We start from the raw sequence: 26,623 nt of genomic DNA, 5'->3' as shown, positions 1-26,623 counted from the left end.
TCCGAGGAAAGCCGTTTATAATACGATGCGAGAAATAACTATTACATACCCTGTTACCCCACCTCCTCCTCCTCCTCATGGCTTCACCCGATCCCCTTCCCTAACCTAGGTGAAACGTATTGACCAATATCTGAGAACTATATTAGCAACCAACGTTGACGACGAAATTTTCCCAGTCACAATATCCACACATAACATATCCATTATTAGAGTTGCTATATTTATTTTGTCAATTACGGCGACATTACTTTCGATTAAACATAATAAAGAATAATATGTATCACATAGTGATAATAAATTACTGTAATGAAAAAAAATATTTATAGCATCGTACTATAGACAGTCACTTGCGCGTATTAAAATGAAAAATTTTGAATCCAGTTTTGTCACCCTCGAGGGGCCAAAACTGATTTGATGATAGTTATTTTAGTATTGGTAAAAAATTGTAATACTATGTCATAATGGAAAATTATTCTTGTTTGTCTACTGCGATGGAGATAATTCCATCTTGTTTATCCTAAAAAAAGATGTGCTGAATTTTAATTTCCAAATGTGTACGTAGTTTCCGCGGTGTTTCCTCATCCTATCAATATTTACTACTAGCTAAAAAAGCTTTAAACTTCCCCAAAAAAAACAGAAAAATTAAAGTTTTTAATAAATAAATCGTTAACATGTCAAAATTTTGAAAGTTTGGAAGTTAGAAGCTTTTTTAGCTAGTAGTAAATATTGAGATTGAGGATGAGGAAACACTGCAGAAACTGCGTACACATTTGGAAATTAAATTTCAGCACATCTAAAAAAGAATGTATGTAGAATATACGTGGATATTATGACAGGGGGAAAATTGTGGTCAATATAGGTTGCTATTTTAAGTAGGAAGTGAGGGGATGGAGGAGACCGTTATTTTAGCCTGCTACACGGTTCACTTTACTAGAAAATATGAAAATTTGGTGTATGATCCAAGTAGTAATATAAAACATGGATGACAACATCCATAAAAACAAAGCTCAAAAAATTTTAATCAGACATGCGAACATTGAAAAATGTAGATAGAGTAATAACAAATAAAGGGTGCTAAATATAGAAATATTAACTTATTAAGACTTGATTATAGAAAATCTTCCTAGTAGTCCATATTTCAAAAATTAAGATAATAGGATAATCAAATTGTATCATGAAAATATTACATTTAAAAAGGCTAAAAATATTGAATTTCTGGAATTGATTATAGAGGTTCTATGCTTTCTAAATTGATCCTAATTTAAATTGTTTCAAAAATCGCCATGCCATGTTAAATTGACTAGGCAGGGATATAGGAATTGAACAATTGACGCCAAAATATGTTAACTCAACAATTTAAGGATATAGAGTAGCAATGCTACTAGCCAGCGTTGCGGAGCCGTTTGATTTTGGTGCGGCTCCACGGAGCCGTCTGTGATGATGGCGGCTCCGGCTCCGATCTAAAATCAAGAAAAACTCGACATAATTTTTTCCCCACGTCTCTTTTTGACTTTTGAAGGTTTTAAAAGTTCAATTTTTGTTAAAAATGGACTTGAAAAACTTAATAGGGGCATTTGTACATGACAAAACAGAGTTACCAAATTATAATTTATAAAAAAATCTCTTTATTTATCTAATCCAGAGCCGGAGCCGTTTTTTAACAAAAATTGCGGCTCTGCAACACTGATACTAGCTCAAAGTATATTTATTGTTCACCTGTTCTACATTCTCATCCTTGGGTGGGCCCTCAAATCCAGCTTTCAAATGCTCACCACAAGCCTAACAAGTTTTGTCAAATTTATTTGAATAAATGATTTATAAAACAAATCAATGTTAGGGACTCATGGACATTAAGCTATATAAGTTGGAAAGAATTTTAATGTATATAATAGGTTAGAAATCTGCGTAAAATTTTAAGGATTTTTTTTATAAAATTCGTTTTTTGTATAATTTTTTATTTAAAAGCGCAAATACATTTTAAGTTAATTAATTTTGACCAATAGGATAGGTGGATTGGAAACTACCTGAGCTCTGATTGGTTGAATGATGTACAACACTTAAGCTTCTCCAATCAGAGCGCAGATTGTTTTCAACCCACCAATCACAATTGTCAAAATTAATTAACTTAAATTTTATTTTCGCTTTTAGATAAAGAATTATACAAAAAATGAATTTTATAAAAAAAAATCCTTTAAATTTTATGCAGATTTCAAATCTATTATATACATTAAAATTCTTTCCAACTTTATAGCTTAATGGACATTGTTGAATATTATAAACTAGACAATTGACAAGGATGGGGCTGAAAACAATTTCTCGTATTCATTCGAATCCGGTGGATAGGAACCGGTTCTCATCCATATAAAAAAACTATGTCTAGCATCGTATTATATCCAGCTTTCTACGAATATAGAAATGTACAATCATAAGATTAAAACTAGTTTTTTTAGCCGGTGACTTCGTCACCTCGGGGCTAAAAAAACTAGTTTTAATCTCATAATTGTACATTCTATATCCGCGGAAAGCCGTTTATAATACGATGCGAGAAATAACTATTACAACAACAACAAAAAAGGAGACTAAACCATGTAAAGCTTTCCTAAAATAGAGAAATCCCAATTTGTTCTGTTAATGAGATCTTAATTTTATAAAGTAGGATAAAAAATGTTATTTTCCATGGCAAAATTGAAATTTTCTTGTTAGGTTTTTGTTTAATATTTATGTAAATATCCAGAGGCTGCTATTTATTTTCACTTAGAATTGTTTGTCAAAATCACATTCCCTTTTCCCTGGTAAATATCATGACAATCAAGAATAAGACAACTCTTAATCATAAAGAATAGCATTGTCACTTGAAAGGTATGATCACTGATAGTTTACACTTAAACTGTTTTTAACCTATTTTTATATCATGTATCAAAAATATACTATGGCACCAGTAGAATCAGACTGCAGAGCCCAAATTTGAATTAAGTCCCCAATAAACTTTTTTGGGGGGAATTAAAAATTAATTTTTACTGTTGCTCCCGTCATTTTGACCAGAGCAAAAGGTCTTTTTTTACTCGGGGTTATATTGTGGCTTTTAGACCAATTTATATAATTCACTTTATATTGATACAATAAAAAAAAACTTACTATGTTCATTGGAAATATTTTTTTTTCTAAAACAATTAATTTTATTGAAAAATGTAACATTAAAATAAAACATATAATTCTGAAGTCTGAACCAATTAGAAGTCTTGTTTCATTTCAGTTCTTTACAATTCAAAAAAAAATGATTTCACAAAGTGACTTATTTCCGATGTAGTTAAATAATTTTTATTTAATTAAAATGAAAAGAATGAAAACCATACACATAAAAGATACATACTTTTTAAAAATATTTTAAAAAATAAGTTTGAATAATCTTATATTTTATCATATTTGTATATGTGACAAAAATAAATTTGTTGTATTGCATAAACGTTTGTTGTAATCTTACACTATTTAACCATTTACAGCCAATTTTTATGTGTTTTAAATAAGTGATAGAAAACAAGCACGATAATGTTAATTCATTGATATATTGTAAAGAATTAAGTTTTTAATGAATTAATTTAGATGAAATCAAAAGGCCTAACTTTACTCTATACCAGAATACTATATTTATGAAGCAAAACACTCTAAAAGCTATGAATTTTACCCAAATAAAAAAAGACCTTTTGCTCTGATCAAAAAGGACCACAGCAACAGTAAAAATTAATTTTTAAATCCCCTCGAAAAAGTTTACTAGGGACTTAATTCAAATTTAGGCTCTGCAGTTTGATTCTACTGGTGTCATAGTATATTTTTGATATATGTTTTAAAAATAGGTGAAAAACAGTTAACGATCAAGATGCAACTAAAGTCTCCAAAGTTTTTAGATTAACAAATAATAAAGCAGTGATATTGAACTTTAGGAAAAAAATATAAATTCCCTCCCCGCTACTTACCCAAATATGTCTTGAAAGCAGATGACCTATTTCGAAATCATCTTTACCATCACCAAATGGATTTTTCAATGCCAAAGCAACCTGCAAATTTATACTTTTATTTGTCCATGTGTGATGTTAAGATATTTAAACTAGTTTTCAAATAGATGTGTGCTTTTCAGAAGAGCTTCATATATGTAGATTTTAGACTTATAAAAGAGAGCAGTATCACAGAAAGAGAGAACCCAATAAAAAGCAGTTTCGCAGTATTACTGACTGAGAGAATCAAAACAAGAGCAGTATCAAGGACTGAGAGAACTGAATAGAGAGCCATATAACAGATAGAGAGAACCTAAGAGAAAGCAGTATTCTAGAGTGAGAAAACCGAATATAGAGCAGTGTCACAGATAGAGAGAACCGAATAGAGGGCAGATTTACTGACTGAAAGAACCGAATAGAGAGCAGTATCACACACAGAAGGTAACTACACTCACCTTATACCATCCAACATAGAAAATAAATCTGAAAACCAGAAAGAAAGGAATATAAACATCTATTTCATCATTCTTTGTTATCTAGAAATAATCAAGAGAATAAATATATAAAAGGATGTTTGTCTGTGTGTACCAAACATGTTTCTAACCGCTGAACCCATATGATTCTCCTTTATAGTGGTGAAGGGTACCTCCACCCTCCCAAGTTAAATCGCCAGTAGAAAAAAATTAGTTTTTCTTTTTAAAATCATAATTAAGCTAAAACCTAAAGAGCCCCTAGAGGCCTATACAATTAAATAAGGCCCAAAGCATTTATCCAGAGATCAAAAGAAATGCGACAATGGCCAATGAATTAATTGATGTACACAATTACCCCTTCTAATGGAATACAATTACTGGTTGATTCGTTTGGTGATAATGAATAATGAACCAACAAACAAAATTCAATAAAGGTACCCAAAGTTCGTAAGCCAATATATGAGATAAAGTTATTAAAAAACTTTGGGTACTTTTTTTTATAAACAGTCCAAGTCCCTTCCCTTCCTGGAAGACACTGCATATTATAGAATTACAAGCGGCTGTTTGTTAAAAACTGCAAACCCTTATTACCTGATATCCTATTAGAGCAGCAGCAAAATAGAAATACACAGCCAGCGCAGCTACCTACAAAATTATTGTTAGCAGCGTTGCTATTTGAATACCTAGTATAGCGGATACGTCCCTAGCATCTAGGTTACAAAGAGCAGAGGGGGATACAAAAATAGCTTAAAACCGTCTCAGGAATAAAATCTGAAAATAAAATAGCCTAAAACCATCACAGGAGCTTTATTAAAGTTAATTGAATTAGATAACCAATATGTTCAGTTGTTCAGATTTTAAACTTTGGACAAAAAGCCCTTACTACTTTATATTAAAGGATAAAAATATTAAATAGTAATCCATTTCTTTGCCATAAGAGGTATATTACGTTTTTGATTATTAGTAGCGAATCTACTCAATAAATGTCTGTCTGTCTGTTACTCCACTTCTCATAACTTTATCTTTTTTTTAAAATTGTTTCATAACTTCTTTAAATAGCGTTGCTACTATTTGATATATTTGTTCTTGTTAAGGTAATTATTAGTTTTCTGGGCGCGGCAGCGGCAGAGAAATCAACCTTTTACAATTTAAAATAAGCTGGAAGTTTAAACCTGACCCAAATGTGGCAATCCCTCTTTTCTAAATTTTTCTTTCAAAGCATCCAAACGGGTTTAAATTTGAGTATGTCAAGCCATGCTGATTTTAATCAAAATGAAATGTTTTACCTGTTTATAAACCGGAGGAATAGGAGCGTGAATGTGATTTTCTAAAGTAAAAATTCAGATCAATGTATGTATATGGAATATGTAAATTGGGTGGGGGGGGGGGGGATTTGATAGTATCAAAATGTTTTGTTGAGTTCAAATTATAACATGGAAAATTCATCGAATGCTATAAAGGTCAAAAGTACAATAATCAAACTTTGCTAATTTTTAATTATATATGTAATAATTATCTAAATTATTTGTGTCTATGCATTTAGTATTAATTTATTCCCATTTTTTTATCACATAAAACTGTGGTTCAAATTTTTTTATTAATTGGGGGGCAACACATCGTAAAATTGACAACCTCTCCATTTGCCCCCCAAATATTATTTTAGATTTTTTTTGCTTGTTGGTTAGACCTATTCCTGAATACAATCCAAGTGTATCAATTTATGCTAGATGAAAAAAAAAATATTTTTAACAGTGTAATACAGCTTACAAACCAAGGAAAGTTTAAACTCACCTAAACTTTTTAGTTTTTCCCAGTATTTAGTAATCTCCCCCATTGCCTCCTTGTGGTCACACGGGATTATTTTCTCATGCTTGGCTATCTTCAACCTTAATTGGTTCAATTACGTTTGATAGTAATTTTTTTTTTGGAACGAAAGGCTTAAAACAGGAAAGTGAAAGGGGTGGGCGATCCTGAGTGATAGGATAATGGTCGATAAAGTGTGTACCAACCAATCAAAATTCAATAAAAGTACCGAAAGTTATTGAGTAACAAATAAGAGAACGTGAATATTAAACTTAGTGTACAAGTATAATTTGGGTACTAGAACTAAAGCAACTTTTCTTATTTTGGTTAATTTTGAAGACTTTGGGGACTAGTGCACATAATGCCGCTGAATTTGTTAAGGAGACCTAACTCAAAAATTAAGTCTTATTTTACTCCCCTTAAAATTTTGAATCATACATTAGATTACCCCCTTCACCCATCAAACCTTTGAAACCTCTTAATTTAACCCCCTCAAAAACAAGCTTGAACGTTTGCTGACTGGTCTTTGCCTCAGAATAAAAACTCATCTATAATACAAAGTAGCTTGATGTCTGTCTGTCCCTTAGGATCTCGGTAACCACTGAACCGATCAGATTCTACTTATCAGGGAATATAGTTACAGGTCCTGTGGTGGTTTTAGGCTTTTTTCTTGGGGGATGGGACACCTCCAATTTTTTATTTATTTATTTTTTTAAAACCGTTTTTTTAAAAGTGAAGCCGTTTTGAAATTGTACCTGTGCATACACCATTGTAAAGGCACCCAGCATAAAGTATCTAAATTAAATATTAAATAGTACCTGTGCATACACCATTGTAAAGGCACCTAGCATAAAGTGTCTAAATTAAATATTAAATAGTACCTGTGCATACACCATTGTAAAGGCACCCAGCATAAAGTGTCTAAATTAAATATTAAATAGTACCTGTGCATACACCATTGTAAAGGCACCCAGCATAAAGTGTCTAAATTAAATATTAAATAGTACCTGTGCATACACCATTGTAAAGGCACCCACCATAAAGTATCTATATTAAATAGTACCTGTGCATACACCATTGTAAAGGCACCCAGCATAAAGTATCTAAATTAAATATTAAATAGTACCTGTGCATACACCATTGTAAAGGCACCTAGCATAAAGTATCTAAATTAAATATTAAATATTACCTGTGCATACACCATTGTAAAGGCACCCAGCATAAAGTATCTAAATTAAATATTAAATATTACCTGTGCATACACCATTGTAAAGGCACCCAGCATAAAGTATCTAAATTAAATAGTAAATATTACCTGTGCATACACCATTGTAAAGGCACCCAGCATAAAGTGTCTAAATTAAATATTAAATAGTACCTGTGCATACACCATTGTAAAGGCACCCAGCATAAAGTGTCTAAATTAAATATTAAATAGTACCTGTGCATACACCATTGTAAAGGCACCCAGCATAAAGTGTCTAAATTAAATATTAAATAGTACCTGTGCATACACCATTGTAAAGGCACCCACCATAAAGTATCTATATTAAATAGTACCTGTGCATACACCATTGTAAAGGCACCCAGCATAAAGTATCTAAATTAAATATTAAATAGTACCTGTGCATACACCATTGTAAAGGCACCTAGCATAAAGTATCTAAATTAAATATTAAATATTACCTGTGCATACACCATTGTAAAGGCACCCAGCATAAAGTATCTAAATTAAATATTAAATAGTACCTGTGCATACACCATTGTAAAGGCACCCAGCATAAAGTATCTAAATTAAATATTAAATAGTACCTGTGCATACACCATTGTAAAGGCACCCACCATAAAGTATCTATATTAAATAGTACCTGTGCATACACCATTGTAAAGGCACCCAGCATAAAGTATCTAAATTAAATATTAAATAGTACCTGTGCATACACCATTGTAAAGGCACCTAGCATAAAGTATCTAAATTAAATATTAAATATTACCTGTGCATACACCATTGTAAAGGCACCCAGCATAAAGTATCTAAATTAAATATTAAATATTACCTGTGCATACACCATTGTAAAGGCACCCAGCATAAAGTATCTAAATTAAATAGTAAATATTACCTGTGCATACACCATTGTAAAGGCACCCAGCATAAAGTGTCTAAATTAAATATTAAATAGTACCTGTGCATACACCATTGTAAAGGCACCCAGCATAAAGTGTCTAAATTAAATATTAAATAGTACCTGTGCATACACCATTGTAAAGGCACCCAGCATAAAGTGTCTAAATTAAATATTAAATAGTACCTGTGCATACACCATTGTAAAGGCACCCACCATAAAGTATCTATATTAAATAGTACCTGTGCATACACCATTGTAAAGGCACCCAGCATAAAGTATCTAAATTAAATATTAAATAGTACCTGTGCATACACCATTGTAAAGGCACCTAGCATAAAGTATCTAAATTAAATATTAAATATTACCTGTGCATACACCATTGTAAAGGCACCCAGCATAAAGTATCTAAATTAAATATTAAATATTACCTGTGCATACACCATTGTAAAGGCACCCAGCATAAAGTATCTAAATTAAATATTAAATAGTACCTGTGCATACACCATTGTAAAGGCACCCAGCATAAAGTATCTAAATTAAATATTAAATAGTACCTGTGCATACACCATTGTAAAGGCACCCACCATAAAGTATCTATATTAAATAGCATAAAGTATCTAAATTAAATATTAAATAGTACCTGTGCATACACCATTGTAAAGGCACCCAGCATAAAGTATCTAAATTAAATATTAAATAGTACCTGTGCATACACCATTGTAAAGGCACCCACCATAAAGTATCTATATTAAATAGTACCTGTGCATACACCATTGTAAAGGCACCCACCATAAAGTATCTAAATTAAATATTAAATAGTACCTGTGCATACACCATTGTAAAGGCGCCCAGCATATAGTGTCTAAATTAAATATTAAATAGTACCTGTGCATACACCATTGTAAAGGCACCCAGCATAAAGTGTCTAAATTAAATATTAAATATTACCTGTGCATACACCATTGTAAAGGCACCCAGCATAAAGTATCTAAATTAAATATTAAATATTACCTGTGCATACACCATTGTAAAGGCACCCAGCATAAAGTATCTAAATTAAATATTAAATAGTACCTGTGCATACACCATTGTAAAGGCACCCACCATAAAGTATCTAAATTAAATAGTACCTGTGCATACACCATTGTAAAGGCACCCACCATAAAGTGTCTAAATTAAATATTAAATAGTACCTGTGCATACACCATTGTAAGGGCACCCACCATAAAGTGTCTAAATTAAATATTAAATAGTACCTGTGCATACACCATTGTAAAGGCACCCACCATAAAGTGTCTAAATTAAATATTAAATAGTACCTGTGCATACACCATTGTAAGGGCACCCACCATAAAGTGTCTAAATCACCTTTCATTTCCAGATTCTAGACAATTATAGTATTATTAAGGTTAGGTATTAGAGTAAACTTGTGCCGACTCTCCATTGGGTCTTTGTAAATCAACCAATAGTGTCGTTAATATTAACACAGCCAAGTAGCAGAAAACAATTTTCTAGAAGACGCAAAAGGTCCTTGGAAATGGGGGGCAAGTAGTTGTCTTTATATAAATTTACCACAATAGGTCTGTTGGTTAGCAGGGAGTAAGGGAGGGGACAATGGGCAATTAATTCAATATAAAAGTTTTCAAAGACAGGCCATGAAATCTACACTAATCCATAAAATTTGGAGGAAATTGTAAAGGGTTTGTTCATTAAATTTAGAAAATTACAAACTAAGAAAAAAATCATGCAAAGCGAAATTACATCTTGTTTTTGATGAAATATATTGAGGTTTTATGGTGCGATTTTTATCTTACAAGATTATTGGACCCAGCCAACTGCTGGCTGGCTGGGAAAAAATATGAACCAATACGCTAGCCTGCCCCTTTTTAACCAGTTTATTTCCCTTGCCCAATGCCCCCATCTCACTTCTCCCTTCCTATCGTGTCCTCAGTCAGAAACTGCTAAATTCTTGCACATTCCCTTTAAGCCAGTACCCAAAATCTGAGACTACTAAAAATTGAATATTCAGGGGTATATAATTTTCAGGGGGTGTTGATATTACCCTACTGCACGCAAGTAGCTAGGTAATTGGTTGTCCCGCAGGGTTATATCATCACAGGGTTTGGGCCCATCGTAGTGGTTATGTACTGGGAAAAAACTAATCCCCCTCCTTTATTTTAAACTAGCGGCTACGCCCCTAGAGGCCTCTAGTGGTACTTTAAATGTTTGTTTTTTCACTTCAATTATCCAATTTGAGAAAAAATTTCAATGTTGCGTTAAAGTCTCGATTTTTTTGTGATTTCTCTTAGGAGGGTTGTGGTACCCTCACCCAAAAATAGTTACACCCTTCCCAGGACCTATGAAAAGCTACCCTGTTAAGGAGAACCCGATCGGTTCTGCAGTTATCGAGATCCTTCGGTACAAACACACTGATGTACAGCCACCCTTTTACTTATTTCAAAGGATTTGTATTATAAACAAGGATGACAACATCCATAAGTAGCGAAGCTAAAAAATTATAATTGTATAAATATCAGGAAAAAATACTATAAAATAGTGTCATATAATATAATTATTGGTAAAATAGGGAAATCATCACACCTTTAAAATCACGCAACCTTATAATCATGAAAACTTAAAAATCTAGGAATCGATCTAGCAACGCAACTAATAGACAAGTCTTAATGAAACTTGATGGAAATATGTAGAACATGAGCATACTCAATCCCTGATAATTTCAACCGTCAATCCTGAATGGGAATTGAGAAAACCTAAAAAATCTAGGAATCGATCTAGCACCCCAATTAATTTTAAAAATATTAATAAAACTTAGTGAAAATATGTAGAATATAAAATTAATTAATCCCTGAAAATTTCAGCCCTTTATCTCAAAAAGGAGTTGAGAAAATCACGAAAACGTAAAATCTAGGAATCGATCGAGCACCCCAAATAACAAACAGACGGACAAAACAATGTATATAATAGATGGGCATATATAGTTGAAATCTTCACTAAAAATTTCAGCTGTCTATCTTGAATAGGAGCCGAGAAAATCACGTTTCCCCCAATTCATTAATTACGGACGGACGGACATTGTGAATTTTAGAGTAGCTTCGCTACTAAAAATAGGGGGAGAGGTGGGCTAGTGGTGTTACCTTTATTTCAGCCGTAGTAGCTATCCCTGATTCAATAAGTTCAGTTGAAGTTGGAAACTCTCTTCTTACTACCTAGAAAAGTAAGGATGTCTATCTGTCTCTCTTTTTTTGTTTGTGTCTGAAGCATTAGATCTCGCTAACCGCTGAACTTTTATGGTTCTTTCTCCATTTCAGTGAAGTTTCTTAGAGAAACTTAGCACTGGAAAAAAAATAACTTCCAAATAATAAAATTGCTTTTACTTTTTCTTACTAAACAAAAGTAAAAGAGGACTTCTTCTACCAATGCTAGATATGTTTTTTCATCACGTTTGTATTATCTGGTTTGTGTCCAGGGGAAAAAGATTACCTTGCTAATTTTTCTTATACACAGGATAAAGGACAACATTTGATTTCTAAGCATGTCTTCACTTAACTTCTTAGCCTCATCACTCTAAATTTGTATTAGACAAGGATGACAACATCCATAAAAGCGAAGCACTGAAACGATAGGACAAACGGACATTAACACTTATATAGTGTTAGAACTGAATAATCAGAATATAAATGTATAATAATCGGAGCAAAATTGTTAGTAAATTTTTTGAAAAACTGCTTGATACAGGATAATGTTTTTGGACATACTCACATTTTTAGGACTTGATTATAAAGTTGCTTTGCTTATAACATTATACTTTGTTGTCCCCTGAATCAACATACCAAAAATCAGATTAATCGGATGATTAAATCACATAAAAATTTGTTGTTAAAAAAGTAAAAAAAATCAACATGTTTAAAATGGACGTACGGACACTCTTGTTATGATTATAGAGTTGCTACGCTTTCTAAATCGTACCTAACTACTAAAGGAATCACCATGCAAAGTTTGAAATCGATAGGACAATTTTAACATGCCTAAATTAACAAAAAGAAGCTATTCGTTTGTGACGGACGTACGGACGGACCTACCCTAATTATAGAAAAGCTTTGCTTTTAAAAATCAGGAAAATCTTTGATAAAAATATTTGTCTTACATTACATACTGGATGCTCATTGGTATATGGAATCTTCACTAAAAAATCAGCCGTCTATCTTGAATAACAGAAGAGAAAATCGCATTTTTCCTATAGAGTTATGGACAGACAGACAAAGTGAATTATAAACTGTAATATACCTCATAGAAAGTCAACCCGGTATTGAGAAGTCCCAGAGTGTCCGGCCACGGTATCAACTTATACTGCTCCCACCATCTAAATACAATTTGGATTAACAAAATTATTTAATCTAAAATTACTAGTGGAAAAGTTAGGACATGAATGTTTTGTATAACACTAATATTATTCAATAAAAGTCGGCAAAGTTTTATGAGCCAACGAATTAGAGTTAGTGTGTATAAAACTATTAATAATGCCTCTTTCCTATATATTATCCTATTAAAGTTTTTTTTGCTAACCACTGAACCGATATAGTTTTTCCTTGCGGTAGAGCTTCTAAAGGGTGAGCAAAAAAAAAATGCCTAGATTTTTAAAATTTTAATTGCGCGGCTTGTGTTAATGGTAGAAAAAAGGCACGCATGCCGTTAGAACCGCTGAGAAGTCTATTTTCAGGAAATATAAAAACGATTCCTATGCTACGCATAGTTTAGGAGCTACGTGTTAAAATGTCCAAACTGATGTAAAACTTGACTTGCGAGTAAATTTTGAAATATAACTAAAAATTAGAGACGATATTTTGCAAAAAAAAATACCTACATTTAATTTCAAATTGCGCAGCTTGTGTTAATAGTAGAAAAATGTTACGCATACCGTTAAAACCGCTATGAGCTGTATTTTTTGGAAATATAAGAACGGTTCCTGTGCTACAAATAATCTAGGAGCTAGGTGGTAAAATGTTCCAAAATTTACTCGCAAGTCAAGTTTTAAGTCAGTTGGGACATTTTAACACGTAGCTCCTAAACTATGCGTAGCACAGGAATCGTTTTTATATTTCCTAAAAATAGACTTCTTAGCGGTTCTAACGGTATGCATAACATTTTTCTACTATTACCACAAGCTGCGCAATATTAAAAATTGTAAAAACAATAATAAAAATTGTAAAAATCTACCAACCACTTTTTGTAAAATCCACGAAATTCTAAACCACCTATTTACTAAAGTTTGAGGAAATTTTTTTTAAATAAATGTCCTCACAGCGTGTGTGACTCGAAATAAAGTATTACCAAACTTTACCAATAAACTGTAAAGAAATATGATAAATATACAAGCAAAATAACAAGTTAACGTTGAGATTCAATTCCTTCTTGTTCCTTCTTAAGCATAAAATGAATTTGAAAATTTTTAACATAAACTTTAATATCCTTATCAGGATGTTGATTTTATATGTCGTCTTTATGACAGGTGAGGATGTCTTCAATATATTTCTTAAATTATGTATATAAAAAAATATTGTACGGTAATATCAAATTAAATTAAAAATAATTTATTTTTTATGTTTTATTTTGTACCAGAATCATCCCTGCAATGAAAGAAGAAAAAAATTTGTTTTGTTTTACATAGCAGACTAAATGTATTATGATAACATACAACGTCTCTTTGTGAGTTCATATTTATAATATTGATTTTTATAAATGAATTAATGAAAAAATATTTGTTTGAAATTTGACTACATGTAACAGTAACATGATGTCTATTTATCTATTTGTCTCAAAGGATCTCACTAACTGCTTGACAGATATGGTTTTTCTTTACATTAAAGCTTTATATATGTCCTGGCCATGTTTATAACTATTTTGGGAAAGGGTACCTCCACAATATAAAAATTGCTCCTAACAAAAAATAACCCTCTAAAATTTTTTTAAAACTATGATCTTAAGTGTAGTTGCAACTCTCCACCCCCCCCCCCCTCCCTCCCCTTCCTATCCCCAAGTGTCCCTAGAGGATTTAAGGGTAGGTAGCCGCTAGTCCTTATATGGAAATAACGGGATGTATGTATATCTGTCAGTGGCGTGCGAACCGAAGGGGGCATTTGGGGCAATCGCCCCCCCCTAGCGACCAAAATGCCCCCCCCTGCCCCCCCCTAGCCACCGCCCCCCCTGCCCCCCCCTAAATGTTGAAAAATGCCCCATTTTGCCCCCCCCTGGTCAACAAAAATGCCCCTTTTTGCCCCCTACCCTACAAAAAGCAAAACTATCCCAGTTTCCAAAAAAAGATCAAGAAATACTCCAAAAAAAATTAGACAGTTACTATTCATTTAACCTTACCAAATTTTTTAATTAGTGTAGAAATTAGGTAAAAATCTTTTTTCACTGGACATAACAAACCAGGTATTTTATGTATAATATAAACTTTTTACCAAAGAAATTTTGTACATCCCAAATGATGATACACAAAATTACCCCTTATATAGATTACAATTAGTGGATGAAATGTATGGAAACTCGACTTAATTAACCAACCAATCAAAATTCCATTAAAGTCCCCAAAGTTGTTAAGCCAACGAATAAGAAAATTTTATATGAAATATTGGGGACTAAAGTAATAAATAGCCCAAAAACCTCTCCCTCCCTGCATATTTGAAGAAAAAAATTTGTGCTTCGCACCCTTCCAAATGGTTTCTGCTTTTTATCACATTGTATGTTTTGTTTTTATTTCTATAAAAACATGTGTAAACAACAAATATTTAATCAAAAAGTTATTATATATAAAAAAGAAACAGCGTTGATATTTATCTAAGCCTTTTGCTCAACACTGTATGTCTGTCTAAATGAATAACTATATATGATGTCATATTATTTTCAGGATAAGTTTATCATTTTTTTTGTGTACATACCCTTACAAAAAGACATGTTTTTTTATGGCAATTTTCATTAAAAACCCTTAAAACTAACTACACTCTATATTCCTAACTTGATAAAATACGCCACTCTTTGTCTTTAATTGATTTTAGTTCAAAGGGGGAGTAAATATTTTTAGGTGCGCTTCACACACTGCCCTTATAAATCCTTGGAAACACGACTTAATCAAAAATTAACAGAGTTTTAAAGTGCCATTTAAAGAGGATATGTTGATATAACTTTTTAGCTTCTCTTTAATTCACTATGGCTGTCAGTACGTAATGCTAAGGGGGAAATGTGATTTTTCAACTGCAATTAAAGATAGAAGGCTAAAACTTAATGTTAACATTCCTATCATTATGGAGTATAATTAACTATTAAAAATTCATGGAGGTCGGATTCCTTTTAGGACGTTTTTGGCTATTTTTGTATCTTTTAAATTTCGGGTATAGTCCCTTTTGTGACATTGCCTCTTAAGGTGCATTTCGTCGTATTTTCACAGTAGCTTTTCACCTATTTATAGCTCCTGCGGGGCAAATTGCCTAACCCTGCGGGGAAATCACCTGACCTAACTTAACCTAGAATAACCTATTAAAAGCTACTATGAAAATACAACTAAATGCCCCTTAAGAGGCGTTGCAACAAAAGAGACTATACCCCAAAGTTTTCCATATTTCTAAGAGATTTTTATATCTCTAGATGAAAGGACAAGTAATTTTTTTTATTTTTTACATAGTTCTTTATATGTTTGGTTTTTAAGGTACATTAATTTTTTTTGTGGATTATAATATTAAAAAAACTAAAATTTCTTGCTGTTTCGAGCATCCAGTATGTAATTTACTTTGACTGTCATCACACAACATACAGGAAAAAGGATTTGTGACTTTTTCTACCTAAAATATATATTTATTTCAACAGATGCTCTTTAAATCTACTTGTCTGTATTCTTATTAATGATTTTTTGTGCTTTGCTACTTAAAGATGTTGTCATCCTTGTTGTCATACAATAAAGAAATATTTAAAATCAGTTTTACATATTAGGTTAATTTTTGGTAAATTATTTCAAAAATGAGTGTTTTTATCTCCCCCCCCCCCAAAAAAAAACTTTTTTTAATGAGGTTATTCATCCTTCCTGCTGAGATTTTATAACATCCCCTTCCACCCATAAAAAATGTTTTTTGGGAAGGTTAAATTATCTTCTGTACTTTTTTTTCGAAGATGCTTTCTAGCTCCCTTCCCTTCGGTCATTGCAGGGTGGGGAGAAGAGATGGGGGGGGGGGGGAAGAGATGTGGGGGGAAGAGATGGAGGATATAAATGGGAAATAGGGATGGGGAATAAGGGATAAGGACTAGAAGGCCCATAATCAAAATATCCCACCCCTTAAAACGCCCTTATTTAAAATTAGTATATGTATATAATCAAAATGCCCCCCCCTAAAGCAAAGTGCCCCCCCGGGGCACTTTGATTTAGGGGGGGGCAAAATTTTACAAAATCTTCAAAATGCCCCCCCCTAGACAAAGTGCTTCGCACGCCACTGATATCTGTCTCTAGCAAAGGAACTCGCTATCCGCTGAACAGATGTGGTCCTTGTTTTTTTTGTAACACTTAAATTAAAAAATAGAGGGGATTAAATTCTAGTGCCCCTAATGATTGCTGGGGGCGTAGCGTTTTTAGCATGGCAAGCATCGTTTTAGAATTAAAAAGAAAATAAATGTTTCAGATAATAACAACCCAACAAATGATGTCTATAGCAATTTGATCAGCTGATTGGTTTTAGATGACGGGTAATAAAAATCTGAAATAGAAATGACGCAAATGACGCAAATTCTGACGCAAATTCTGACGTTTATCTAAAAATGCAACATATAATAATAGCTATTAAAACAATTTTCAAGCATAACTTTTATCTTATTAGGATAACAATTAAATAAGAAAAATATTTTTACCATATGAAATTCGTGATCAAACACCTAATTGAAAAAAAATGCAAGACATAGCTTTTATTTTAAGAAAGACTAGGGGCAACGGACGCCCCCAAGAAGCCTCTAGGTGTTCTTAAGGTGGGAGGGGGATAAGTCAACCGCCCTTCTACTTTTTAATTTGAGTTTTAATAAGAAATATTCAGAAAAAAAATTTGGGGGTGTGATTTTAAATAGTCAAAAACCTTCCCTGTACCTAAAAAAAAGCTTAATTGCAAAGGAAAACCAAACAGATGTCATTTTTTAACAATTTTATAAAAAAAAACATTGGCGCACTTGTATAAACAACTTATCGCTAACAAGTTTTGGAATAGATAATCCAGAACCATCCAGTTCAAAGGGAATGGAGAAAGAGAGGGGGTGAATCTATCCGAAAATAGTTATGATCGAGATCTTCCTTCATCTTGGTTTTAATACTAGATGTTTTTTTTAAGTAGCGCAGCTACTCTAAATCTAGGGAATAAATCTAATTTTGCTTAGAATTTACTTTTAGGTGTTTTAAACGTTGTAAATTGAAGATTTTATTTTGATAATTAACATTTTACAACAATACCCTCTATAAACTGTGAGGAAGTTTGATAAAATTACGTTTATTTTGCAAGCTTTTTTGAAAATACTTCATTATTTTTATAATTCTGACAAAATAGAATTTCTGTTTAAGTAAATAACATGGCCACAAAAAGGTTTAAGTAGTTATTGAAATATCTTATTACCATTCTTGCTAATTAAATAGTCGTTAACTATGTTTAATTTGCATTTTTTTAAAAGACAAGAAAAATATCCTACTTAAATGCTACTTTTATGAAGTTATCTTAAACCTTTTCCAAAAGTTTGTTTAATAAAAATATTTTATTTTCCATTGATTTTATTGATTATATAGGTTAAAAATATCAAAAGTATTTTTTAAAGGCTATAGATTAATTTTGAATAATTCCGATTTTTAATTTTTTAAATTTTTTTCAAATCTGAAAGATTATGCCTGTCCTTTTTTAGAATAGATTATATAAAAAAACGAAATTAAACATATTCAGGCTATCAAAAAGCTAAAAATATTTTTTTTTTACTATTAAATCGCTAATTTTTAAAATCATTAGATTTTAAGCTTATTTTGCATGGAAACACACTTTTTCAGTAGTTTCTTCTCAACAATGGATCTTAAATGATTATTACTGAAAACTTTTATGAAAATGTTATTAACCAAAACTCCAAATAAAGGAAATAATTGCCGTTTGCGAAAATGTGTGCAAAAAGTTGCCAATATCTCGTTAGAAGGGACTTAATGGATTTTAATTTTTACTGCTTACGACTTAGTGGACTATAAACTATTAGAAAAGTATCACTTCAAGGTGGAATTTTGAGGGTCAACTTTTTTTCTTTTAAAATTCGCAGTGTCCTGGGGCTAACATAGGTTAGGTTAGGTTATGGTCTTTTGTAGCAACGCCATAGTGGCTAATATATAGTGGCTAATATATTGTGGCTAATGACAACATATAAATGTAATCGTCCTTGTTTATTATCGTGAAAATTGTTTTCTTTATAAACTTGCTTTTAAAAGTTTTACCTTTTGATAACAAAGTTCACGTAGAATCCAAGCAGAAAAGTCAAATCTCTAAAAAAAAATCTAGCATATAACAAATTTTTATAATTTATATCAATAAATTATTACTTCTCCTCTAATCTACTTTTTAAAAGTATTTTTGTTGCCCCTTGCCTAATAATTATTTTATCCCCCAAAATTATCACTTATGTATAATGTACATGATTGTTCGGTTCCAGGACAAACGCAGGAGTCCCAAACGTCGGAGTGGACAAACGCAGGAGTGTTAAAATATTAATTTTATTAAGTATTTCTATACATATTAGGTTAGGTTAAGATATGAATGAACAAATAAGCCCCCCGCAGGGGTTAGGCATTTAAAAAACCTATAAGATGGTCTAAAATAGGTTAGGTTAGGTTAAGTATCCACTCCGATGTTTGTCCACTCCGACGTTTGGGACTCCTGCGATTGTCGTAGTACCGATTGTTCTTGTTTGCCTACCTTCATCAATTACCTCAAACGGGCGGGGCTGCTGCTGTCCATGACACTTTTAACGCCAAAGCTGGATCTTTAAATCATTTTAGTGGTGAGCCAGATCGGGGTAAGCTGAATTTCAGCAAATCACAGCGCGGCATTTCATAAAATGCTGTGCTCTCATTGGTGGAAAGTTGGCTCACCCCGATCTGGCACACCACTAAAATGATTTAAAGATCCAGCTCAGGTCCAACAACCAAGAATAACTAAGGAGTGACTAATCTCTCTATTTCTGTTAACACCCAACAGACAACCAACTCTTTGACGGAAGACCTTTGTCTGGTTATGAGTTGGTAATGTTTTGGGCAAGATCATTCCCCCTAACCTATCTATTAATGTCTCGCATCTGACATAGCAGCAGTAGGAACCATTTTTAACGTCTTAGGTTATGGCAGGGTTTTCAGCCGAGATTCGAACTTGTCCCCTCCCTAACGACGAGCGTTGTAAGCAACGACCGCGTGTTAATTGTTCTTGATAAGAAGTATAATGTTGGAGAAAGCCTAAAATGTCACGTGTGACGTCATAAAAATCCATCTTTCTTGGGGGGGGGGGGGGTTCCTTTCCTACTTCTCCTCACATCCTTCTTTTTAAGACGTATTTTTTTGACGTCACACGTGACATTTTAGGCTTTCTCATAAAGTTGAACCTGCTGTATCCACTTAGCCCATCTTGAAAATATTGTTTCACTTTCTCAAACTCTTCCTAAGAAAGAAAGGTTTTTCAGAGCTCCTTTTATATGATAAAATAGTCATTTATCGCATCGTATTATAGACAGCTTTCTGCGGATGTTAAGATGAAAAATTATAACATCTATAACACATTTGTTATACCAAAGATCGAAGCTAATTTTAATATTCTTGGTAAATTGTCTGTAATACGAGGGTAAACATGATTTTCCAGTATGGCCGAGAACCAATTCTAATGCAGCGGATATAAATTGGTTTTGAAGCCATACTGGAAAATTATTTTACATAGTTCATAAAATATTCTAAGATCGACAATTTAATATTTTTCAAATTATTTTATTACAGCAACATTCAATCCAGAAGCGTACAAAATGGGGATGTGTTCAACCCACAGGAAAAGTAAGTGGGAGGTAACGGTCCTACCCCAAACGTAGGAGTCTCAAACGTCGGAGTGGACAAACGCAAGAGTCCCAAATGCAGGTGTCCCAAACGTCGGAGTGGACAAACATAGGAGTGGAAAAAACGTCGGAGTGGACAAACGTCGGAGTGGACATTGCTTAAGTAAAATGCAGGAGTGTCCGCAATTTTAATAATATGACAATTTTGAAAGTTTTTTATACCACTGTCTACAAAATAATGGTTATGGCCGCAGCGCTCGGCCCCCTAGCCTGCCTAGCCGCAGCGCTCGGCCCCCTGGCCTATAACCTAACCTAACCTAACTAAGAAAAATAAGGGGACCGATAAAGGGGGGGGGGGGGGGGGGTGGATAAAAAAATTCTAAATTGAAAAAAATTTCAAAATTGAAAAAAAAATCTAAATTGAAAAAAAATCAAAAATTAAAGAAAAGTTCAAAATTAAAAATTTTTTTTGGGACTCCTGCGTTTGTCCACTCCGACGTTTGTCCAACTCCTGCGTTTGTCCCACTCCGACGTTTGGGACTCCTGCGTTTGAACACTCCGATGTTTTTCCACTCCTACGTTTGGGACTCCTACGTTTGTCGTGGAACCGGAGGTAACAACTCTCTACACCCCCTAAAACAGCCAAGGGTGTGTCAGGTATTTAAGAATTTGCTCGATTTTGCGCGTCAATGGAACAATAAAAGGACGATGGTTTGATTCCCATGACAATAAATAAACACCCCTATAGTTGTCTGTATTACTATTTACCCTCCCAATTTCCCAAAGATCACACCCTGGCAAAACCTCGCGCATGCCACTGGTTACCATGCTAAAATCAAAGAATAGCTGTTCTTTGCATTTCCCATTTTAACTAACAACTATTTGCTTTTATAATTATTGTACAGCAGGAATAAGGTATAACCAACAAGCAAAGATTTTGTGATTTTTTCCCCGAATTAATTTCGTTATTGGTAGAAGCATAGACGTGCAAGTTTTTTTTTGGGGGGGGAGTAAAAAATTTTTAAGGGGGGGAGGTAATTCGTATTCGGGGGGGGGGGTAAAATGGCGCGGGGGTAAAATTTGATTAGGGGGGTGGGTAATTCCCCCCCCTTAAATCTGTTGGCAGGGGTAAATTTAGTTTACCCCCCCCCCAAATTTTTGTGGGGGGTAATTTAAATTTTATTAAGAATGTAGTATTAAAAATGCGCGCGAAGCGCGCAAAAATTTTTTTTATTAGAGATTTTTTATTTTGGGGTGGGTATTTACCCCCCCAAAATTGTTTAGGGGGGGGTAAATACCCCCTCCTAAATGGTTGGGGGTGCATACGGCACCCCCAGGGTAGGGGTAAACTTTAAATGGGGGGGGGGTTAAATGAAAAATATTTTGGGGGGGGGGGGGTAATCGCCCCGTTACCCCCCCCCCCCTGGACGTCTGATTGTATAGTAAATTTCCGTACCTTGATAACACTATTCAGCTTTGCCTTTAAACACTAATATTTCATTATTATATGTACAAAATTTATAATTTCGAATGAGTAGGGTACTGAAAAGCAAAAACACTGGAAAATCTTACTTTTTGGTCTGAATCTAATGCTGTTCTGTAAATGATATCAATGAAAGCATAGAGCACCATGTACGCCAATAATTCCAGCCCTGAAATATATAAATTAATAACAAGGACGACAACATCTTAATCACCAAACAAATAAAGAGTAACAACGCATTAGGTTTCTGAACAAGGATTTTTTTTTCTTCATATTATAATGGATGTAGAATATACATGGATATTATGACAAGGTAAAAATTGTTGTCTATTTAACTTGCTAACATTGAATTAATTATTTTGTTCAGGTGTTGTTGGGCAAAGGGGTTGGATGGGGGGTAATCGTTATTTTAGCCCGCTGCGTGTTTAATTTTATTATAAAATATGAAAATCTAGAGTAAGATTTAAGTTAAAATATATCCATTTAAATATCCTAAAATTACTAAAAAATACTAAATGCTTTATGTGGACAAACTTACATTTAAAGACTTAATTATGGAAATGTTTCACTTTTAACACTTTTTCTAAACCGACATTCATATGGGTTATCTGTGACCAACAATGTGACCCTAAAAAAATCTACCTGTATGTCCCAATATTGATTTTTTCAATGTTGTTGTCCAATTTTCCTAAATTTAGGTCATAAATATTAAGTACTAACTATATTTTTGTGCAAAAGTAAGAGGATGTCCCTGTATTTTTCCAGTTACCAATAGACAAATATTTTTCTCCTTTCAGTAAAGTTTTATATAGGTCATTTTAAATTTATGTCATATCAGGGAGGATAACTCAAGAAACCACCCACCCCCTCCCCTACCCTAAGAGAAATCATCCCTAGAAATAAAATTACAATCCCCCGCTTCATAAAAATTTAAAACTTTTTTTGGTGGTGACCCTAGACGCATCTCGGGTCATAGTAATTAGTATCCTATGATAGACCATTGTCCATACAACAACTTATAGAGCAGTAATGGCAAGCTGACCATCTTACGGAGGGAGGGAGGGGGCAATGGACTGTAGATAATACTGACCCCTTATTTTGCCATTCGTTACTTTCAGGGATTGTTAAAAGTAGTAGTGCCCAAGCTTTTCCACCAATAGTCAACATTATAATATAGTTAAGTTTATCGTCCATTGCCTTATTCCTTAATAATTCTTTGACTACCTTGATGTCATTGCACCAGTCTGAGGGGCTGCCCTGGTTCCATACATACCTAAATACAAAGCTTCTACATAATTTTAAGGGGCACTTGAGTAGGGGGAGTTGAATTCGATTGTGGTATTCGGCAACCCTAGGCCATGCCGCGGCCGCTACCACACGATAACCTAATTTTTTTTTATTTTAGATTTAGAAAGTAAAAACCCTCCATTTTTAATTTTAGTTTAAAAAATTTAATTTAAATTTTTTTTGGAGGGGGAGTATTTTTTTCTAGGGGCGATTTCTCTTGGGAGGGTGGTGGTATCTTTCTCCTAAATAGTCATAAACCTTCTCAGGACCTATGAAAAGCTACCCAAGAAGGAGAACCTGATCGGTTCAGCGGTTAGCGAGATCCTTCGGTACAAACATACACACAGACAGACTAACAGAAATCCTGTTAATTATTCGCTTTAAATTTTGAGGTAAAATTGCCCTTACAAAGTCGCATAAAGTACACAACTTATGTTTTTGGTATCTAGAATTCAAATTCTATTTCAAAATCTGTCCGTCTGAAGTTTAAGATCTACATAACTGCTAAACTGTATTTGCCCTATTCTTCATGCAATATAGGTACTGGTCCTACGTTGGTTTTAAGCTATCTTTTTCGGTTGGGACAACTCCTTCCCCCCCCCCCCCCACAAGAAAAAATTTATTTTTATTTTTTTGTAAACAAAACTCTTCATATAGATACTGATCCTGTGGTGGTTTTAAGCTGTTTTATGGGAGGAGGGGGGGGGGGGTAAATTTCTATCTTTAATAGCAGTCAAGAAAATCACATATTCCTCATTGTGCTATGGATTAACTTACGGATGGACACAGTAAGTTATTTATAGAGTAGTTTCGTTACTAAAGAGGGCTGGCTTAAACTTAAAATGAAAACAACTCTTACTTTATATTGCAGTGTTGAGCTTTGTTGTGATGCACTAACTTCTGAGAAATTTTCATCTCTGCTCAGTGCTGAACTTCCATGGGCATTAATTTATTATCTTAATAAATATTAAAACAAAATTTTAAATGCTTTACGTCTACGAAAATTTTGTACCACCCCCCCCCCCTCTGATACCAAAATAGTTAGACCTGTAGGGGGTGAATTATAGACACAAGAAGAGGAATATTATTTTCTATCAGAGGCAAATATTTTTTTGGTGGTTTTCCTAAAAGTGCATAATCCAGGCTAGAATTTACCCTTTTTAAAAACAAGGATGACAACATCCATAAAAGCGAAGCACTGAAACGGTAGGACAAACGGACATTAACACTTGTATAATGTCAGAACTGAATAATCAGAATATAAATGTATAAGAATCGGAGCAAAATTGTAAGTAAAATTGTTAAAAAACTGCTTGATACAGAATAATGTTTATGGACATACTTTCAACTTTAGGACTTGATTATAGAGTTGCTTCTCTAATAAAATTGTATTTTGTTGTCCCAGGAATCAATATACCAAAAGTCAGATAAATCGGATTATTAGATCACATAGAAATTAGTTGTTAAAAAAGTAAAAAAAATAACATGTTTAAAATAGACGTACGGACATTCTGGTAATGATTATAGAATTGCTACGCTTTCTAAATCGTACCTAACTACTACAGGAATCACCATGCAAAGTTTGAAATTAATAGGACAATTCTAACATGCCTAAATTAACGAAAAAAGCTATCCGTTAATGACGGACGGACGGACCGACCCTAATTATAGAAAAGCTTCGCTTTTAAACATAAAATGAAGGAGGGTAGGACCTCATGGATCAGTATTTCTAAAAAAAAATTATCCAAATGTAAATTACGTTACCAACGACATCAAACACGCTCAATAATAAGATTTTTGAACTTTTTAATTCAACTTTAAATTTATATTAACAAAAGACGGGCATTTGATACTAGCGTGCTTTAATTTAATACCTGGAATGACCTTTATAGGGATTATTCTTGATGTTACACGCTTGGGGGTAAACCAATTACTATGAAATTTTCAAATACTAACTTGTGTAATATTTATGTTTTTTCTTATCTTTTTATGTATTTGTTTCAGAGATGTAGCGCCATTTTTTTTACTGTTTCGCTTTAAAAAAATAATTTATATTGAGCATTGGTACTAACCCCCCCTCCCCTCCCCCTCTTATTTTTGAAATAATTTGGTTGTTTTGTCTACTTGTTTATTATTTTAAGTTTTTAAGGTTTAACATTATCAATGTTTTATTTTTGTTGGTAGAGGCAACATGTAAATGTAAAAATAATATGAAATCAAAGAATTAAAGCCAATTTCAAGCTCCAGGTATAATCAGAGGAATGAGAAACTGTCCCAATTTTGTATAACTTTAGCGGAACAAGTTCCAATTACGTCATATTTTTCTTTCCCGAAAAAGGGAGGGGGGGAAGAAAATCTCTTCAAAAGAGATGGGGAAAACCCCCTTTTCTCCCATCTCTTTTTTCTTCCCCCCTTCCCTTTTTTTTCTTTCCCCCTTCTCTTTTTCGGGAAAGAAAAATATGACGTAATTGGAACTTGTTCCGCTAAAGTTATACAAAATTGGGACAGTTTCTCATTCCTCGTATAATCATACTGGTACTGAACCTCCAGAGGTTGATTCTTTAAAAAAAAATTAGGATTGCTGAATCGCTTGTGAGGCAAAATTGTTTTTGTGAAAAATATCTTTCAAAATCACTTTAAAAATCTACAAAAATGAAATAAAATCATAGAAGGGTTATTAACATTTTATTTAATTGTTGTAGATTTTTATGTGATTTGGGAGGATTTAAAAAACAAAACAATTTTGCCTCATCAGCGATGCAGCCATAGACGTCCAGGGGGGGGTGGGTAATGGGGCGATTACCCCCCAAAAATATTTTTCATTTTACCCCCCCCCCCCATTTAAAATTTACCTCTACCCTGGGGGTGCCGTAGGCATCCCCATCTATTTAGGAGGGGGTATTTACCCCCCCCAAAAAAAAAACAATTTTGGTGGGGTAAATACCCCCCCCCCCAAAATAAAAAATCTGTAATAAAAAAAATTTTGGCGCGCTTCCCGCGCATTTTTAATACTAAATATTTAATAAAATTTAAATTACCCCTTCCCAAAAAATTTTACCCCGGGGGTAAATTTTGGGGGGGGTAAACTAAATTTACCCCTATCCAACAGATTTCAGGGGGGGTAATTACCCTCCCCCCCCAAGCAAATTTTACGTCCGGGGTGAAAAAAAATTTCGGCGCGCTTCGCGCGTCATTTTACCCCCCCCAAAATACGAATTACCCCCCCCCTTCCAAAAAAAAAGCTTGGACGTCTATGGATGCAGCGACAATAATTTTTTTCAAGCATCCATCTTAAGGTTTGTAGCATTTTTTGAAAGGCTCCTGTGTATATCAAAACACAAAATTTTTTAAAGACTTATGTTT

At 33.4% G+C, this 26,623-nt stretch overlaps 1 protein-coding gene across 1 annotated transcript; it reads right to left on the bottom strand.

The window, feature by feature from the left end:
* Positions 1-203: 203 nt before the first annotated feature.
* On the bottom strand, positions 204-24,221 carry LOC145331455 (bestrophin homolog 24-like). Its single transcript, XM_080176104.1, has 18 exons — positions 24,120-24,221; positions 23,198-23,246; positions 22,616-22,661; positions 22,063-22,142; positions 20,053-20,108; positions 18,896-18,943; positions 12,697-12,772; positions 11,893-11,976; positions 11,547-11,618; positions 9,737-9,775; positions 7,084-7,109; positions 6,254-6,348; positions 5,749-5,789; positions 5,054-5,107; positions 4,445-4,525; positions 3,972-4,052; positions 1,717-1,779; positions 204-517 (listed from the first exon to the last, which is right to left on the bottom strand). The coding sequence occupies exons 1-18, from the start codon at positions 24,173-24,175 to the stop codon at positions 470-472; spliced, it is 1,095 nt and encodes a 364-aa protein (XP_080032230.1). The 5' UTR covers positions 24,176-24,221; the 3' UTR covers positions 204-469.
* Positions 24,222-26,623: the final 2,402 nt, after the last annotated feature.

The sequence above is a fragment of the Acartia tonsa genome, chromosome 11 (assembly GCF_053477335.1).
Source record: "Acartia tonsa isolate MP-2025a chromosome 11, ASM5347733v1, whole genome shotgun sequence".
NCBI classification, from domain to species: Eukaryota; Metazoa; Arthropoda; class Copepoda; order Calanoida; family Acartiidae; genus Acartia; species Acartia tonsa.
Note: the sequence above shows the minus strand (reverse complement) of the source record. Positions and strands in the feature narration are given on the sequence as shown.